The sequence below is a fragment of the Cyprinus carpio genome, chromosome B23, assembly GCF_018340385.1.
Source record: "Cyprinus carpio isolate SPL01 chromosome B23, ASM1834038v1, whole genome shotgun sequence".
Lineage (NCBI taxonomy): Eukaryota > Metazoa > Chordata > Actinopteri > Cypriniformes > Cyprinidae > Cyprinus > Cyprinus carpio.
The window spans coordinates 17,910,693-17,929,688 of record NC_056619.1 but is presented as its reverse complement, the minus strand read 5'-3'; the positions used below and the strand labels follow the sequence as shown (position 1 = coordinate 17,929,688).

The 18,996-nt window shown below is 36.6% G+C and overlaps 1 protein-coding gene across 3 annotated transcripts in view; it reads left to right on the top strand.

Moving 5' to 3' along the window:
• Positions 1 to 645: 645 nt before the first annotated feature.
• Positions 646 to 18,996, top strand: part of kif1b (kinesin family member 1B) — a 66,429-nt gene continuing 48,078 nt past the window's right edge. The window contains exons 1-2 of one of the 3 annotated variants that reach the window (XM_042750511.1): positions 646 to 943; positions 3,201 to 3,345. In XM_042750511.1, coding sequence (XP_042606445.1) covers positions 3,240 to 3,345 — 106 coding nt within the window. In that variant the 5' untranslated portion in view covers positions 646 to 943; positions 3,201 to 3,239. The remainder of the gene's footprint in view (positions 944 to 3,200; positions 3,346 to 18,996) is intronic. The other 2 variants (XM_042750512.1, XM_042750510.1) reach the window with 2 other exon arrangements.

The following is an 18,996-nucleotide window of genomic DNA, read 5'->3' as shown; positions in this document are numbered from 1 at the left end:
ATTATTTTTTTATTTACATCAAGTTAAATGAAAATGAGAAATGCTGAAAAAAACTTTTTTGTTAGTTTATTTCAAGTAAAAATATGGTTTTAGTAGTAGTTAACTATAATAGTCCTGAGCACTATTTAATCTAGCCACATTATAAAATAAAACTATGTATAATTATGTGCTACGTATCATAGAAGGCATTTTAAATGTGGTGTATTTTGAAGCAGCTTCTATTTTAATTGCCCTCAGTAAATGGCATTTTTATATTGTTTTGTGCATTTTGAGAGGATCTCATCATTACTGTTTTAGAACATTAATAGTGTAATTATATTTAGAATTATCATTGTGACAATCGCATTAAATATATGGCAGCAATGTAGAATTCTAAACCCGTTTTTTTTTTTTTAAAGGTAGGGTTCAAAGGCTTAAATTATAGGCTAGTCCTGTTTATCCATGTTTCTGCTAGGCGGCGCACTCCACTTTTTTGTAGTCCGATGCCACGCCACAGCGGATCGTAAGCGACCCTGCAGTATTGCGTCACAGCTGCCTAGCCCACCTTAGTTTTTAAAGCATTCTTATTGGCTACACGACGCATTGTTCACGCAATACTTCATTCTTATTGGCCAGACGGCCCGTCATTCACGCTGTTGACAGGGTAGTTGACGTAATCATTTCAGTAAATCAAGGCATTCATCCACATCCTAATCCTGCGAGAGGAACGGTCCAACGACACCAGCATCAGTTTAAGTAAATATATCAGAAACGCTAGCATCTTGCGCGCCGCTGGAGAATGAAACGCAGCTATAATGGGTGTATATAACAAAAAAGGAACTGTTAGAAACTTAACCGCCAGTCTTTTTTGATTTTTGCTGCTGGTTGTAGACGTCATTGGAGAACTGGCATCCTGCAGGATTTCTATGCTGTTCTAGTCGTCTCTACGTGTGGATATATAACAGTAAGTGCCGTCTTTTCTAAAATACGATTGTGATACTTGCACAAACTTCGCCCGAGTCGCGTTTGGGAATGCGAATGGATGTTTACCGAAATGTTTTGCTTGTTTTTGCAGCTGAGCGCTTCAGCGAAACTTAAGTGTGGTGTTATACACTTAATATTATTATCTTTTTACTGATAATTGAAAAATTTTTTTTCAAAATGACAAAACCATATGAGGGTTATGCAAAGAAAGTCACCCGAGTTCATAGAAAGACGTCCGAATTAGTGATGGGAAGTTCGGACATTTCCACGAATCGGTTCTTTTGAACAGCACCGGCTCAGAAATTTACTCCATAATTTCGTTCTGTCATCTCACTTGTCGTTTTCGGGTGATTACGGATTACGAAAACGATTTTCGGCTGATTCTGTCAGAGTGTGAATCTCGATTCCAGAACCGCTCGGTCCGATTGTATTCGTGATCGAGTCGTTTGGAGAACCGATTCCCAGCAGAGATCCGATTCAAAAGAACGATTTGTTCTCAAATCGGACATCGTTACAGGGAGACCAATAAATGAGGCGGCATCATAATATTACAATATAACACTTAAATGAGTGCTTTTTAGATTAATTAAACGCCTTGATTAGTTTTATCTCTGTAGTGGATCATTATAAGTGCAGCTATGGCAACGCCGGATGTGTTTTTAATATCTAGTCTCCGTTATTAAACACTGAAACAGATAAACGTTTTATGTTGTTTTATCGTTTTAGTATCATTAGCTTCGATGGAAATAGATGGAAGAATAATTTCGTTCTTTCCCCTCCCTGAAGTAGACATATTTATGTTTTCTCCGGCAGATTGAATTTCATGGGCGTATGCTTTTAATTCAATGAATGACTAGAAGGGCAAGGATTGAAACATCATCTTTTTTGGTGTCATGTGATTGAAAAGTGTACTGTTCATTGTTCTGTCACAATCAAGAGAGTTGAACTTCAAAAATAATATCTGCATTGTCCGATCTGTTGTAATCGACAGCCGGTCGATAAAACCAATACTTAATAACATGTCACGCCCATAAGTGATAAATGCATTTTTAAAGGTAACAATCAGGCGTTATGTGTCAGTGCATGTGTTTTGATGTTATAACGGTTGGGTGTCATTTACTCGGATGTGTTTACTAGTGTAACTTAGCGAGCGTGTGAACAGGCCCAGCCCTGCTGCTGCAGGCGAACGGCAGCCATGTTTATGAGTCCGTGAAGGAACCATCTAATATTCCTGATAATCTGTGTCTGTGTGCTGGATGTGTAGTTACCTTATGGTATTGCTTTTGGCCACCGGACATTTGATACGGTAAATGGGTTGTTGACATATAACAGAGAAGTTCCTGGACATTTTTATATTAAATATTAAGATTTTTGCTTAAAATCTACATACGAGGGAAATGTATATCTTGGTCCTGTGACAACATTTCTTTATTTTTTTCTCTACATTTAAATTTTTTTTTTTTTTTTTTACTTTTTGTTAAACATTCTGATATATGACTGCTATGCTATACACTTTAAGTGGTCCTTTGATAGAAATATTTTTTATTGTATAATATTCTATATTGTACATAATTTTTCTAAAAAATATTTTGATGAAACCGCTTGAAATGTCAAGTCACCAGCCCAAATATTACCTGTGCTGATGCTGAAGGAAAACTAACATCAGCATTCCTACAGTCATGGAAAACATTTGGAATTTTTAAAGCTTGGTTATTGAACCTTTAGACAAAATATAAAAGAAGATCTAAAAAAAATGTATTTCTGTAACTTATTTGATCCATAAGGCTTTTATGGCTCATATAGTATGATATAAGGAAAATATGGAGCTCATACTCAAGGAGGAAAAAAAACAAACAAACAAAGAAAATAATATTTACTAAAAAAAGCCAAAACCTAGCAAAATATGCAGTTTGTTGCAGATGGTATATGGCCTAAAAGTAAGAGGAATTAATTGAAAGAAAGATAAATAAATTGTAACAATTTAAAACAAAACCCACATAACCACTACATAAATTACATAAAAGATCATACAGTTCACACAGGAGAACTTGGTGACATAATACATAACCTCTAGCGTCATTGCATAAATGATGTTATAGTGCATTCAGGTCTCATTGGAGGTCTTGTTTACTCAATGGAATCTGATGAGATATTTCTGGATAACTTCAGTCAAACGTGTTCTTGTATCTTTAGCCTGATAGCTGTGGCACTGAAAAACATTCTGTTTCTTTTTGTAGGAGAACATTCTGTGGGTTTGAATCACAACAGCTTCAACCATGTCTGGCGCCTCGGTGAAAGTGGCTGTCAGAGTGCGGCCCTTCAACTCAAGAGAGACCAGCAAAGAATCAAAATGCATAATACAGATGCAAGGGAACTCCACCAGTAAGTACATACTTGTGTCTGTGACTCTTATACTTTGTTTGATTTGCAAGCTTCTCATATTTGGTCACGTGTCTCCAGACAAGGTGGCTTTAGGAAATGAGATGCTCAGAGTGAAATAGTGTTGTAGATTTATTGGATATCTGCACCATGAGTGACTGAAAGGAAGAATTGAAGTGGAATTGATATTCTGTTTGAAACTAAAAGGAAAGAAGAGCCTCTCTGTGTGAAATCCCCTTCTTTCAGAAACATGAGAGAGAATTTCTGCCTGAGGGACTTTAGTGTGTTGAGCTGCAGAGTATGAAGATACTGTGTGTCTTCAGCTCAGGTCTCTTGTTCTTCAGTTCAGCATTAGTTTAGTGGTAGAGGAAGAGAGAACCAGTGAAAGGAAATGAGTTGATGTTCTCGCCCGTATTTTGGGTGTTATCATTATTGCAGCCTAATGAAGAAGAACGTGTGCCCACACATCAAAAAAATCATGAAACCTTTGAATAAAAGAGTTGAAATTCTGTCCTAAGAGTTTTAGGCTACATATCATTATGATGATACCATTTGACACGTTTGTTGGAAATAATGAATAAACAAATCTGTTCCCTGAGTGTAGGCCTAACTCTGTGTACTGTATCAGATGTTTTTTGGAGAGCATATGGGTTGTTAATGTCCATTTGCAAGCGGTGAGTCATCATGATTCATCGCGCTTTCCTGAACAAGGTAACTTTAGCTGGTTGAGCATAGAAATGGTGGTGTGCTAATTTTTAAGATGCATTAGGAAAGAATCTGGACCTATGTATCCTTTTAAGTTGGAATGACGGCATGTTAATGATAAACCTCATGTCTAGAGGTTTTAAATCTAAGAAAAGATGTTAATTAATTAAATGTAAGAGTTGGAGCTTATGTTTGGATTTTAATGAAACTTTAAACCTGTTTTGGTTTTAATTAGAGCTGGGTATCAATGCACATTTACTGATTCGATTCAAGCTTTTATTTTTGTTCTGATTTTGATGAGATACATCTAACATACTCTGCTGTTCAAACATTTGGGATTTGGAAAGATTTTTTAAAATGTTTGTGTTAGGAGTGTCTTATGCTCAACAAAGCTGCATTTGATCAAAAATGCAGTAAAAACTAGGGGTGCACGATATTGGATTTTTGCCAAAATACAATATGCCGATGTTTTTCAATTCATTTTGGCCGATAGCCGATGTCAATACAGATACAGTCCCAGAAAATTGGCGGAGTGCCCTCTATGTGAATGCAAACATGTCCCGGAATTGATTCCGGGATCGATCCAAGTAACATTGCTGGGTTCAGTCCCTAAACGAGCTCTGTGTGAACAAAAGCCAGAACCAATGCCGTAAAGGGTGTGTCGTAGTGATGACGCACGTTATCGTGCGACTCTTTTACCGGGTGTTTTGAAGGCAGATCAACGTTCGCGACAAAAAAAATATGTGCAAACTGTAATGGAGCAGAGATCAGTTAGCTCCTCACTATCCGCGCTGAAGATGAGATCGTTCGCCAGCTTAAGTGAAACAGAACATGTCACATCGTAATGTCACGTCTTTACGGGATCTTTACGGGAGGTGTGTGTATCACTGGTAGTGTGAACGACCCACAAACAAACGATCCCGGGACACATTATCCGTGTATTTTTCAGAGTTTCTGTGTGAAAGAGGCTTTCTACATAAACAACAATGTTCCTATTAGCTGATCAGCTGCCATGTTTATAAAGCAATGAAAACACTTCCACTTTGCCGCTTCTGCTTCTTCCCGTTTCTTGGCGACCTAGCATTTTCGACTCGTACATTACATGTCACATCCTGATGTCATGTGTTATTACAGGTTGTGTGTGAACGCATGCACAGATTCCGGGAAATCACTGGCAGTGTGAATGAACCAAAATCTAACGATCAAGGAATAATTGCCGGGACACATTACCTGTGTATTATCCAGAATCTCAGTGTGAAAGGGGCTCAACTCTCTCTTTTGCAGAAATTATAAACGAATTATTTTTAATTTCGGTTAGTTTTAAAAAATAAAAAAAACGAATTTGTTATAATTAAATAAACAGTAATGAAGTTCTTTTATAATAACAGTACATTGAAAGCTGTGAAAATAATTATAAGTAATTTTGTTACAAGTAGGTGAACAGCACCTCCCTATGTAAATATAATGCAGTAAATATAAATATATTTTCATGAAGCGATCCAAAACATTGAATCTAATCATCATTCAAGCAAAAGTTGCTTTAAGAATGACCACACTGCTGACGTGATCTAATTTCTAGCATACCCTGAGCATGTGAGATAAAACCCTCTTCTCCAAAACACATATCAAAAACATTTCACACATTGCCCATACCCATAATATCATCATAATAAACCATCATCCCTCACGGCCGATTTTTAACAGAATTTGGGACTCTTTTTGAATGATTTGTTAACTGGACTGGCTGAAATAATCGAATGTTTGTGAATTAGACTTCACCAGTTAAACTGAATTTTTTTTTTTTTTTAATTCAATATATTTGTGAATCAGACTACACTATTTGCCTCATATGTTTGTTTTTATTCATATAAATAAACTAGTTCATAAGAGTCATTTAGTTGCTGCTGTACAGTAAACACCGGCATAGAGTAAAAGATCAATTTGGGTTTTGAAGAATGAATTAAAATTGTAATCAAACAAAGATTTTGATTAATTGGAAAATCAATATTATACCCAGTTCTGAAGCTAGAAAATCTTATGAAAGATGAGGCATTGGACATTCCTTTCAAATTGTGTTTTGCTGAAAGTTTTAATAGCGTGGTTAGTTGGTTTTTGAGGCAGTCAGACATCAAAACTCTGCTAAGTTCCAGAGCATTAACACATTCATTTTTTTAAATAGTGGTGTTATCTGACCCTGAATGGTTAGGCTGTGAGAGAGATGCTGTTGTCATACCAACACATCTTCATTTACATACACATTATTTATCAATCGCTGGTCTAAACCCAATGATAAACAAAGGGGACCGTAGGGCGTACAAGGTTATTTGAGAGAAAGCCAGAGTATACAGGGAGTTTCACAGGAAGTAGAGCTCAGAAACTGCAGTCACACAGCCCTCTGGCACACATGCGCAGACTGTGTACTGAAACCGGAACGTGAGGTTGGCATTCAGCCACCCCCTTCATTAGGACACTACTGCAGATGGTATGCTGGGAATGTTGTCTTATTACAGTGCTGAGCCGTCAGGGATGCTCGTGATAAATACACACAGCGAAAAGCAGAATGACCTTAATGTTTGGTCTCAGAACGTTTCGTTTGCTCTGGGTCGTGGTAATCAAGGTGATGTCAACTGCTTAGACTGCAGTGTTTAAGATGAATGTTTGTCTGGACTGTTTGTTTTTCTTCTTCCTATTGAAGATGCACTCTCCATTCATACTGAAGCAGATATAAATAAATTAAACTTTCTCTTTAACATTAACCATACTTACATTATTCATATTATTACTTTCTTGATGCACATCCTGGTTTTATTTTAAACAATATATTAGTATTCTTCCTTGTAGTTTTCATAGTATTCTTTTAAGTCTTAACTTGTTTTGCCTCTGAATTGAATCAAATGGTTTTAACAGACCTACATTGGTCTTCGTACTATTTAAGTGGTTCCACCTGCCCACTGTACCTCATTGATAAAATCAGATTTTTTTAGTTCTCATTGCAACAGAAAATGTAACTTCACATTATGGAAGTGTGACTTTTAATGTATTCTTTATAATAAAATACAGAAATTAAAAGAATGAATTTATAATTATTAATTTATAATCATCAAAATATCTGCTTCAAAATGAATATTTGGCTATTGTAGTATGAGCGTGTTTGTTTGAGTGGAGTTTAAATATGGTGTTTTGAAGTTGAATACTGTCATTCATTTCTGTTTTTAAGAGAAGAGATATTAAGCATTGGGTCGTGTGGAGATTAAACCTTTTCTCTCTCAGATCTCTCCTGGGAGATTTCACAGAGTCTTTGCTTCTTGCCTCATCCACAATGCACTGAATCTATTGATATTGTGACCTTTGCTTTTATGAAGGAAAACTGTTGAGGGAATGGAAACTCATCTCTCTTTCTGTCTTCAGCAATGGTGTCGTGAACAAATATCAGCAAGGATTATTGAGTGGGGAGAATTTGAAATCTCTCTGTTAGTAGACAAATTCATTAAAGGGATAAGATACCCAGAAATCCCAGAAGATTTCATTTACTCGCCCTGTCATTCTTTTTTCTGTTGAACACATAAGAAATTTGAAGAAATGTCTGTGTCTTTTTTCATTGGACTTTAAAGGGGTCATATGACGTTGCTAAAAACAACATTATGTTGTGTATTTGGTGTAATGCAATGTGTTTATGCGGTTTAAGGTTAAAAAAACATTATTTTCCACATACTGTACATTATTGTTGTTCCTCTATGCCTTTCTGAAACGCATTGATTTTTACAAAACTCATCGTTCTGAAAAGCGAGGTGTACGCTGATTAGCCTGCTATCCAGTGCATTGTGATTGGCCAAATGGCTCAAGCATGTGATGGAAATATTACACCCCTTAGCCCTTACCATACTGTGATGCCGTGTCCAACAATAAAAACCATTACAAACGAGGCATTTGTAGCATCCAGTGGGGACATAATTACTGATTATAATGACTTATACTGTCTTTTTACGTTGCGTTGCGTATCGTGCCGCGTAAACAAACCATGTCTGCATTTGTGATCGGAGAAATGACAAAGAACAAGCGCAAACTCGCGTTTGAATCATCAGTGGCAAATCCTTTAAATATAAAAAAGGAAAAATACAGGCTGTGAGTCAGAAGCGCCAGACTGTCCTTGCAAAGTTGGAATTGCCCCCTTTATAGAAACAGCCTTTGTGTGTAGACGGCATTGTAGGCTACTTTCCCAGGATCAGGAAACAGTCCTCCTGTAAAATGCGCTGCACATATCTGGATATTTGGGTTGAACTGTTCTGGAACAGTGTTGTAAATACAACTTAACCACTGATTTCTATTTGTGTCCTCTTTTGGAAGGCCAAACAAAGTAGTTTCGCTTTCACAATGAAACACAGCTTCTCCACGACATGGTGGCGGTGGCGGCAACAGCGAGAATCAAAGTGACGCCTTCTTTCTTTGCGTGAACATTTGGGCAGTGTTATGCAAATCTTCCCACACAGTGATCTAGACATGTGGGGGCATGTTTAAACAAGGCGTTTTAGTAGGGCATCTTAACTTTTAAAAAGAATATCTCTTTGGGATTGAGACTTTAGTCTTTGCAACTTTAGGGATCTCATCTATGCATGAACAGCTTGTAACACTCCAAAGAGAAAATAAAACTTGAAATTGCATCCTATGACCCCTTTAATGTTGTTTGGTTTCCACCGTTCTTGAAAATATTTTCTTTCCTGTTCCACAGAAGAAATTCATACCGGTGTGGAACAATCTGAGGCTGAGTAAATGATGGCAGAATTTTCATTTTTAGATTGGAGGATGCCTTTAATTGCCTCTGTGAAGGACGTAGGCTGTCAAACATACACAACTATTCGCTAATCATAGCAGTGGGCGACTTCCGAGGCTACAGTCCGCCACACCTATTCAAACAGATCGTTCCGATGGGTTCCGATGTCCAGTGTGCATATATTGTCTGTATAAAGGTGCAGTTACATTTACCACTGCTCAGTGAATTTTTATGGGTAAAATTAACACCATCAAATCGCTTCAGTAGGTATCCACACAATTTGTAATGCGAGTGTGAAAGATCTCTTAATGCAGAATTTGTAACCGGTTCAAGTTGCTCGATTCACCCCGTTGACCTATAGAAAGCTCCTTGCTTTGAAAGTGAATTCTTTTGAGAGCTATGCTTCATGTGTCACTACATCTTTTTACATGCAAAAGTTAACTGAAATGTGACTCCGCCTTACATATGTTTTCAAGTATGGCTCTTCTAGTCATACAAACCCGATTCCAAAAAAGTTGGGACACTGTACAAATTGTGAATAAAAACAGAATGCAATGATGTGGAAGTTTCAAATTTCAATATTTTATTCAGAATACAACATAGATGACATGTCAAATGTTTAAACTGACAAAATGTATCATTTTAAGGGAAAAATAAGTAGATTTTAAATTTCATGGCATCAACACATCTCAAAAAAGTTGGGACAAGGCCACGTTTACCACTGTGTGGCATCCCCTCTCAAGTTGCTTATATTATATATTATATATATATATACAAACAAAACGTTACAATCACAATTAAGTTCTCAAAAACAACTTTTATATTATGATACTGTTACTGTGATATAAAAGGACTCATATACGATTTTGTTCATACAACCCACTCTTTATCATCAGCATTAGATTTTGAAAAGTAACATCTTGCACCATTTGACAGAGCAGCTCAAGCTCTTGTTGAAGAGAGGTGTGCTGATGCTTTTTAAAGCTTGGGATTTCCCCGGGCTGATGATAAAACGAGCAAATAAATCAGATAGACCAACAGTGAAATGGGGCCCAAGCTAAATCTAGACACTAGAATATCATAGAGGCTGGAGGATGGGATCATTTGACCGATAAGTAACCACAATGCTCTAACAACTAAATAGAAGACCTTAGCATAGCAAACATATGGAATTGCTGCTAGTATATAAAATGGTCTCTCTGTAGCTAATGCTACTCTGGCCTCTTATTTTAGACTGTTTCAGCTCTGCTGTGCATGTAGATGGAGTCATCCAGGACGACAGACCCTTGGGGACCACCAATGCAGACATGGGAGGGGAAGAGTTGTCTGTAAAAGCTTTGCACACTGAAATTGAGAGACAAGAGCTTTCATTGATTGATTGAGAGAGAGAGATAGAGGTGGTTCTTCTGACTCTGGGAAGGTCATCTTGCTATTGGGCTTTAAGTGCAGACAGAAACGATTGACCTGATTACGGACGTAATCCTGTGAGCATGCCTTAGGTCACCTCACTCCTCTGTTAATCCCAGTGACCCTTGCAGGTGCAAGTGATTCTAATGAAATTTTCTATTCAAGATGATCTGCTTTCATTTTATTTTAAGATATTGTCATAAAATATTAATCCATTTCATTTTATTTTAAGATATTGTCATAAAATATTAATTGATCATCTTTCCAGACATTTCTGATTTCTTCTGCCATTCTTTCTAGTGTCTTTGCATGTAGCCTTTTGCTTATAGCACATTTCTAGCTGCTCTTTTAAAGTTTGCATGTCTTAGTTCTAGACACCTTGATTTATGTGTGGATGTACTTTAAGGATTTATATCATCCAAGTACAGTATAGTGCTGCTAATGAATGTGGAATTATGTAAGGTAGGCCTGTCGCCATTATTACATAACTGCCCCCTCAGCCCTTCTAATAGTCATGATTTGATATAATCATTTTATATTTCCAGTCTGGTGTATTAGTGTGGTATGTGAACTCTCCAAATGTACTTGGAAATGTGAAAAACGTGCAAAGCATCATAGCCACGTGAATGTATAAAAAGGCTTTAACATACATTGTGAATACATAGCATTTAGGTTTCTATCTTTTATATTGGCATAATGTAAAATATTGTTAGCCATTACAAGTCAGACCTTTTTAAATGGGTAAAAGTAAAAGATGGAAATGTATTTTTGCAGGATATTCTAATATTCATACTACTAGTACTAGTACTAATTATAATTATAACAATAACAACAACAATAATAATAATAATAATAAATATTATTATTTGGTCTCTATAGTTCTGTATTATAATATACATTGGCTGGAGTGTTGTTGTAAACCATTTTATTAATATTTAAAATGTTTTATTTATGCTAATCTGCCATTATGTCATGATCGTCACTGCTCTAATGTAATTATTATTATTATTTTTTTATCATTAAGTAGTTTCATCTTATCTTTGTACTTGACAGTTCTGTTTTTTTTGTATTTTCTCATTTCTGCCCTTCATGTCAGCTGTTACCCATTTAGCGTCCATTTTTGGTACCTCACACTGTGTGATGCTTTCAACAGAGAAAAGGTTAGATGTAGAACAGCTGTTGCAAACCATCACTGGTACACCTCAGTCTTTTACCAGCCGTCAAGAAGCTGACTGATGTCTTATTACATTTGTCATCTTTATCACTCACCATCTGTAACACTTAAACACCGGCTGTATCTCAAGACATAGTGAGGTGTCTTGCTGTCTGCTCCTTATCAGGGCAGCTGTCTGTATATACAAAGAATAAAAAGTGAACACCTGAGCGAAAAAGAAAAAAAACTGAGAAAAAATGTGTTTGATATGAAAGATGACGGCTAATGCTCATAAATTGCTTCTAATGTTAGCATGTAGCTAAGCTAATGATAAAGTAATCCAAAATGTAGCACACAGAGAAGTACATTTTAGAGAATGAAATCTTTTTTTTTCAGTAATTTTTGATGCACTGTGATGTACTGTGATCTGATTTAGTAATATTTGTCCCACCACATTTTCATTAGGGGTTCTGAGAAGCAAATGTTTGTGATTTGCTGCTGGCCAAAAATAAAACCTCACTAATAGCATAAGTTGGGACTCTCTGACCAGCTGTAGAAACTAACAGGCTCATAAACACTTTAAGACCACAGCAGCATGGATATATGACATGTGAGTGACGAGAGACTGAAGTCGCCTCACATTTATAACATTAGAAACACTTACATAACTGTCATCATAGGTTTGTTGGTTCTTCTGAACTCTTGTATTTCTAAAGTACATTGACTTAAAAATTATTTGTATGGCCCTATGAAACCAGTTTTATTTTTTTCCCAAATTCCATTTTATTTTATTTTTCCAATTTTTTCAATTGTAATTTTTTTGGATTCCATTTTTTTCCATTTAATTTAATTTATTAATTAAAAAACATGTTTAAATACTTGAAATCATGAAACAGCAGTTATCAAAAGCTTAACAAAAATTACTTTAAGGCCCCATGAAAGGTGTTTTTTTTTTTTTTTTACCAAATTCTGTTTTCCTTTACTTTTTTGGATTCCATTTTAATGGTTTTATTAGATTTTAATAATCAAAAGCAACTCTAATTAAATAATTTTTAAAAACTATTATTTTATATATTTATTTATTTTCCATGAAATACTGTTACATTTTTCTGTTAAATAAATTATGGTAAATATTCCTTAGAGTGGTCATGACATGGATTTTATTTTATTATTTTAATATGTTCCTTGAGGTTTACTTATGTTAATAAAGTTTTTTGCAAAAAAAAAAATAAACACAAAAAAAATATGTGGAAATATTATTTTCAACCCTCATTCTGAACCTCTCTCAGAAACATGCTATTTTTAAGGGGCGGGTCCTTTAAGGCTTGTCAGTAATCGGACACTGATATGATTGGCTAACATCATTGCAAAGGAAATAGTATCAGCGCCCCCCTTGCTGTTGCATGTGTGTTTTGACAACATAATCAAAATAAAACAGTCATTTCCAGACAAAACATTATGTACTTACTTATTTACTTACAATGTGATGCAGCTGCATTTTAGCGTGATCAAGTGTCAGCCGTTAGCGGCTGAATGCCAGTAGTCGGGGCCTATGACAATGTGTTGCTCTGGGGGCATTTCTCATGTCATGACCCCTTTAAAAAATACGTTTTTAATAACCGTTTTATTTTTAGTACTAGTACTGTCATTAAGTAACACATTTCTGTCACAGTTTCTTTAAGTTAAACTAAAACTTTTATTTTGACAAGTGACTGTAAAGACCTTTACGTTTTTGAAAAGGCAAAATGCCCAATGAAGTGACTCTCAGAGCAGTTCCTGTGATTTTGTTCATGTACTCATTTATTGAGGTGGCAGAGGCTGAAACCACGTGTCTGCGCCATTATTCACACAGACTCGCAGAACATGCAGGATTCATATTTAAGTAGTGTTTTTGCAGCTTAATATTCACAGACACTAGTCCATATCATGGTTTAATTCAAGTATACTGACCTACTTTTGATTTATTATTCCAAATATTCCAAGACATTCCACATTATACAGTAAATTAAATTTGTATGACTGGATTCCGCAATTCTGTCTGAGGAAATCATAGGGCCATAGCTATGTAAAGAGTTTGACATTAACATGTTGCTTCTACTGCTTAAATACTTATTATAAGCATAAAAATATGCAGCACACACACCCACACAAATATTGAGTAAACTGCCACTTTTAGATTATCTAACTATTTTATATCAGTTGTTTCAGTGAAGGCATAAGTTTATTTATAATAATTTCCCTTCCCTGTGTATTCTGGGATTGTCTTTACCATGAAGGTTGCATTAGCATCAATGATATTTTAGTAGAAACCGTTTTATAAAAAATTGTTAGATGTGTAAATGCAGTGATTTTGTCATCCTGATATAAATTACTTGTACTAAGGACATTTCCTTGTACGGGGAAGTCGGCTGTTTTCCGTGCCAGTCTGGTCTATAATTACCTGTATAGTGGCTCTGGGTTGATCTCCTGCTGGAGTGGAGCAGAGATGAGATGAGCCGGGGGGTGGGTGAGAGATCCAGCGGTGAGGCTGGCAACAGCCTCAGTCACATGCACGAGAGCGTGAGAGAGCATCACAGCCTTGTGCTTGGAACTTTCTCCTGCTATAAAGATATGGATGCACAGACAGCTGCAAAGAGGAAGAAATTAGGACACATAAACAGTTCTCCATCCACATCACGTGACTGAGAGTCATGTTTGCACCTCCTCCTTGTGGAAGATAAGAGCAAGCGGTTATATCATCTCACACTTAGAATTAATCTACCTATGATATAAAATGACTACTTTTTACTAAGTAGTAGGCTACTTGCTACTTTTTTTTTTTTTCTTGCGTAATGTGACATTTTGAATGAAATTAGATCAAATTGGATAAACTCATGAAAAGCTAATATTTAATCATAAAATGTAAAATAAACTATTAAAATAAATAAAATGCTTTAAAAAATGCTTATTTGTACATTTGCATGTCATGTTGCCATTTGCCATGAACATACAAATATGTTGCAAAAAAATGTTTTATATTAATTTAAGATCTCAGAGGGTACTTCTAGTATATTTTAGGTCAGAGGGGTTCAAAGGGTTCAGAGTTGTCTAATACGTTTTCATTGTTACTTATGCTTTAGCCATTCTCTCAGCTATCTCTCACTACCCCCCAGTGCTGGTTTCTGTCTTAGAACCCAAGTGAACTGTGAACTGAATGTGAGAGTGGCAGCAGATAGAGCTTTGTAGTCCATGCACGGCTAGTCATGGCCACTACTTTTATTCATTCTGTATTATTCATGGCAATGAAAAGCAGAATTTAGAAGAAAAACATTGAGTCTGTCCTGGCCGCCAGTCAATTGGCATGGTGTACATGTAGTCTGGACTCTGTCTGGAGCTGGAGGCCTGGTCTGCACCCACACTGAAAACTGCAGTATCACATGCAGTGCTAATGCCCTTCAGCTAATCTCTAGTATGCACAAACGCATGAGCGTGTAGACAAAGATCAAGTAATCACTTCTGCTGTTCCTTAGAATTTAGATTGGTGTTATTAGCCATCTAGGATTAGGCGTCTGTCAGAACTGTCTTTTGGTTGCAGTAACTCATTCTTTGTAGAATGCTGACTCAAACCCGTTGCCCATTTCAGTCTATTGAATCCCACAGACCAAATACCACTGCATCTAACAGTGTTGTCGTCCAAACGCTGAGGCCGTTTATAGTGGGCAGGATGGTGAACAGCGCTTTAAAAGTTCTCTTTATTGTTCTGTAGATCTTGGGCCTGTGGTGGGAGGAGTTTAATGATCTCTCAGTTCATACTAGGCCAAAGTCATTATGGTGTTGGTGGAGACACAAAGAAACAAGCCTATCCAAAGCTTAATAAACAAATGCTTTGTGGGCTCAGAGTTACTGTTTTCTGCCCTTGTTGTACTCTCTTGGACTAAATATTGAAGATTATTGTGCTATGAGTGAAATTCATGTTTTGAAATTCAGCAATATCATAGGGTCATAGTGGTTAAAACAATTCATAGTTATGCACGCCCTCTCACAGCTTAGTTATTGTATCTATTTTCAGTAAATCATCTCTAAGTAATACTGACAGTAATTTATTTTAATTAATGTTAGTAATAGTAATGATAACAACATTTATATTATTTATTTATATTATTTCATAATTTTATATAGGCCTAACAGTTGTTGGGCCATTCAAGAATGACTGCAGTCTTTATTCATTGGACTATGTTTAGCTGGTGATCTGTAAAATTAGTTCAGCTTCCTGGACTTTCCCGTTTCCACTGGTGTGAGTGGTGATTTAGAAGGAGTGGAACATGTCTGCTGGTTTTAACTGAAACTGAAGAGGTGTCATACACTCACTTACACTCTCACACACTGACAAATAATATGCTGCTCTGAACCTGATGCTGTTTTCTCATGTGTACAGTATGTTTGTATATGCTTGCAAGTGCGTTATTGTCACACTGTATGCACAGTGCTGACATGAACTTGGCTTTGCTTCAAGGATTCAGAATGAGGTAAGTTTGAAAATCACAGAAATGGTTCACAGTCCACATTTATAAGTGTGTGTGTGTGTGTGTGTGTGTGTGTGTACACAGCACGTGTCCCATGCCTGTTTTGCAGAATGTAGTGTGACGGTCTAAGGTCTAAGATCAGAAATCTGCCCATTCCTTCCTTTCGTTGAGGAGCTGTCAGTGTGTGAGGCAGCACCTGTCATCTGCTGCTTCAGAAATAGACAGGGCACTCTGCACATCTTGTTGGCAGCTGGACAGAGTTTCACTTTTCTAGTGATTTCTCCCTCTCTTATCTGACTCGTACTCTCCAGTGCTGGATGATGAGAATCATTCAATCCTCTTTTGAGCACCTTCTCCATGTCTGCATTGATCGAACATAAACAAACATTATGAGACCAGAGGAAAGCAGTCCCTGGTAAATTTGTTTTTAATTAAATCGTTAATATATATTTTTTTATTTCATAATTATATTCATACATTTGTTAATGTATAAATTGCAACAGTATAGACCAGTACTAATTATACTTCTGTGTCTATACAGGTATACCATCCACCCCTAAGCATACCATCTCTTCCTTTAACAAAAAAGAAGTTGATTTTAAGAGTCGTTTTCATTGTGGTAGGTCTCTGAAAATGGCATAGGCCTCTATACAGTCATAACAGATGACCTCATGTTTTGTAGAGCGCCTGGGATTCTCTGGCTGCAGTGCTTGAGCTCAGTATTGTTCTCAACCTTCCTGTTTTCATTCTCTTTCACCAGGCGACATGAAAACTGCATGGACGGCATGCTGAGACTTCTCAAATGCAGTACTGAGCCCAGTACTGAGCCCAGTACTGATTAGAAACGAGAAGATGAGCTTAATGCACATTACAGGCTCTGTCTGTATCCTCAGATGCCCTTGTTCATAACCATTCTCAGATTGCACAGTCTGATGGATGGCAGATATTATTGTTGTGATATCACACATTCAAATGCTGTTTATGAGGAACTTACAGTGCTATAATAAGGAAATTACAGTTTTTTTTTTTTTAACCACACCATCTCTGTGTCCATGTTTTTTTTAACACTGTGTGTAATATTGCACTGATATTCTAACACTTTGTTCTCTAATTCTTTTAGGAGAACAAGAGTATCACTTTGTTAGTGATTGTGAAAAAAAAATACTTTGAGTCCCAAACTTTTATGCCACAGAAGAGTGACAGACTACTCAAGGGTTTGTGGGCACAGCCAGTGTCACTTTATGCCACAGAAGAGTGACAGACTACTCAAGGGTTTGTGGGCACAGCCAGTGTCCTACAGAAGAGTGACAGACTACTCAAGGGTTTGTGGGCACAGCCAGTGTGGTTCGGTCTGCTGTACACCCTTGGCATTTGCTAGTTTCGTGATGATTTGTGGTTGCGTGTGATCTTCAGCACCTGTGAGAAGAATGTGGAGCCTATGTTTTTCTCTCTACTGCCTCTACAGGCAGATGGGTGTGCAGTTCATAGATCATTCCAGATGGGAACACACACTGTCCTCTTTAAGCTTTCCTCTTTAGGATACAGCAGGCCAGATCGGTGTCTGCAGATGCCATTCTGGATGTTAATCTTAGCAGGTGGAAATTTGTTTTGTTATCTCAGTATCCTAGCAGGTGGAAATTTGTTATATATCATACAGAAAAAAATATAAAATACAAAAAAAAATATATCATACAGAAACTGTTCAGAATCTGTCAGCTCTATTTCAGGTCACACTTGCAGGGAGGCAGTTTCTGAAGTGAAGACTTTATTTTTTGTTTTGTTTTGCTATATTTTTATATTTTATTTTTGTTTGGTGGTATTGTTTTGTTGTTTTATTTAAATTTTATTAATTTTTAAAACTCTTTTTGTTTTATTTTTATGTATTTTATTTTATTTTTAAGTTTTATTTTTATATTTGGATTTTTTGTTTATTTTGTCTTTTTGTTTTATTTTTTAATTTAATTTATTTTTTAATTGTATTTTTATTGTTTTTGTTTTGTGTTGTGATTTGTTTTGAAAACAGAAACCAGGATGAAAAAAAAAACCTGGCAACACATTTCAAATCAAACTGATAGTCGATATAGTACATAAACTTTTCTGAAACAAGGGCAGTGGCGAATACAGAACGTCATTAATAGGTGGGCCCTGGTGAATATACGGAGGGGCCTCGGGTTTTTTAAATTTTATACACCTGATTCCCGGGCTCCGTATTATAGATCTTCCAAAATACTCGCTGACTCAGACCTTCGATCCGTTTCCATGTTCGGTGCAGTGCAGAGATCATTTCTGATGTGCTGCACGCGCTTAATTAAAGTGACAGACTGACGGTGCATGGTTCGTGGTCAAAATGAACACAGATTGACATGAAAATATAATAATCTCACCATAAATGCGTTTAATTAAATAAAATGTAGTAATCTCACCATAAATGCATTTAATTTAATTATACTCTTTTACACAGTCATCTTTTTTTACTTTAGGACCGGGGTAAAGCAAGGAAAAATAAAATTTACTTCAACAAGGCGACATAATGAACAACTCTCGTCTCATTCATCGTGACTTAAATACCATAATATACTCAGCTGTATTTCGAGACACAGAGCCAGAAGTGCATTCACAAAACGTAAACAAACGCCAAAGGAGACGATGAACATTATACAAAAAGTGGACAGAATAACACAGATAACAGCCTGTTAGATGACGCCACACATAAAATAAGAAACAACAACAGGTCTCATAAAACTCGTTAAAAGAGTTGCTACACCCAAACTGAAACAACTCGAACCATCCTTTCAGAAACAGCAGTAATGCCACGGCGGGCCAGCATAAAAACACACACAACGCTACCTGAGCTCTAAACCAGGCGGAGTCTTCTGGGCTTTGAGTTGAAAACGCTGATTATGTCATCATAATCCGAACTGTCAATAAGTTCGCTTTCAAAGGACAGAAGTGCCAAGTTGTTCAGGCGTCCAGTCAGCATGGATGACCTCAGGCGCGTTTGGATCCTCAGTAGCTCAGGTAGTTTGCCGCGGAAAACGTTCGGTCTGAAACGCGCCCGCGGTGTTGCGTGATAGCGTCACTGGACTGACACGTGATATGCCGACATAATATTTTTATTT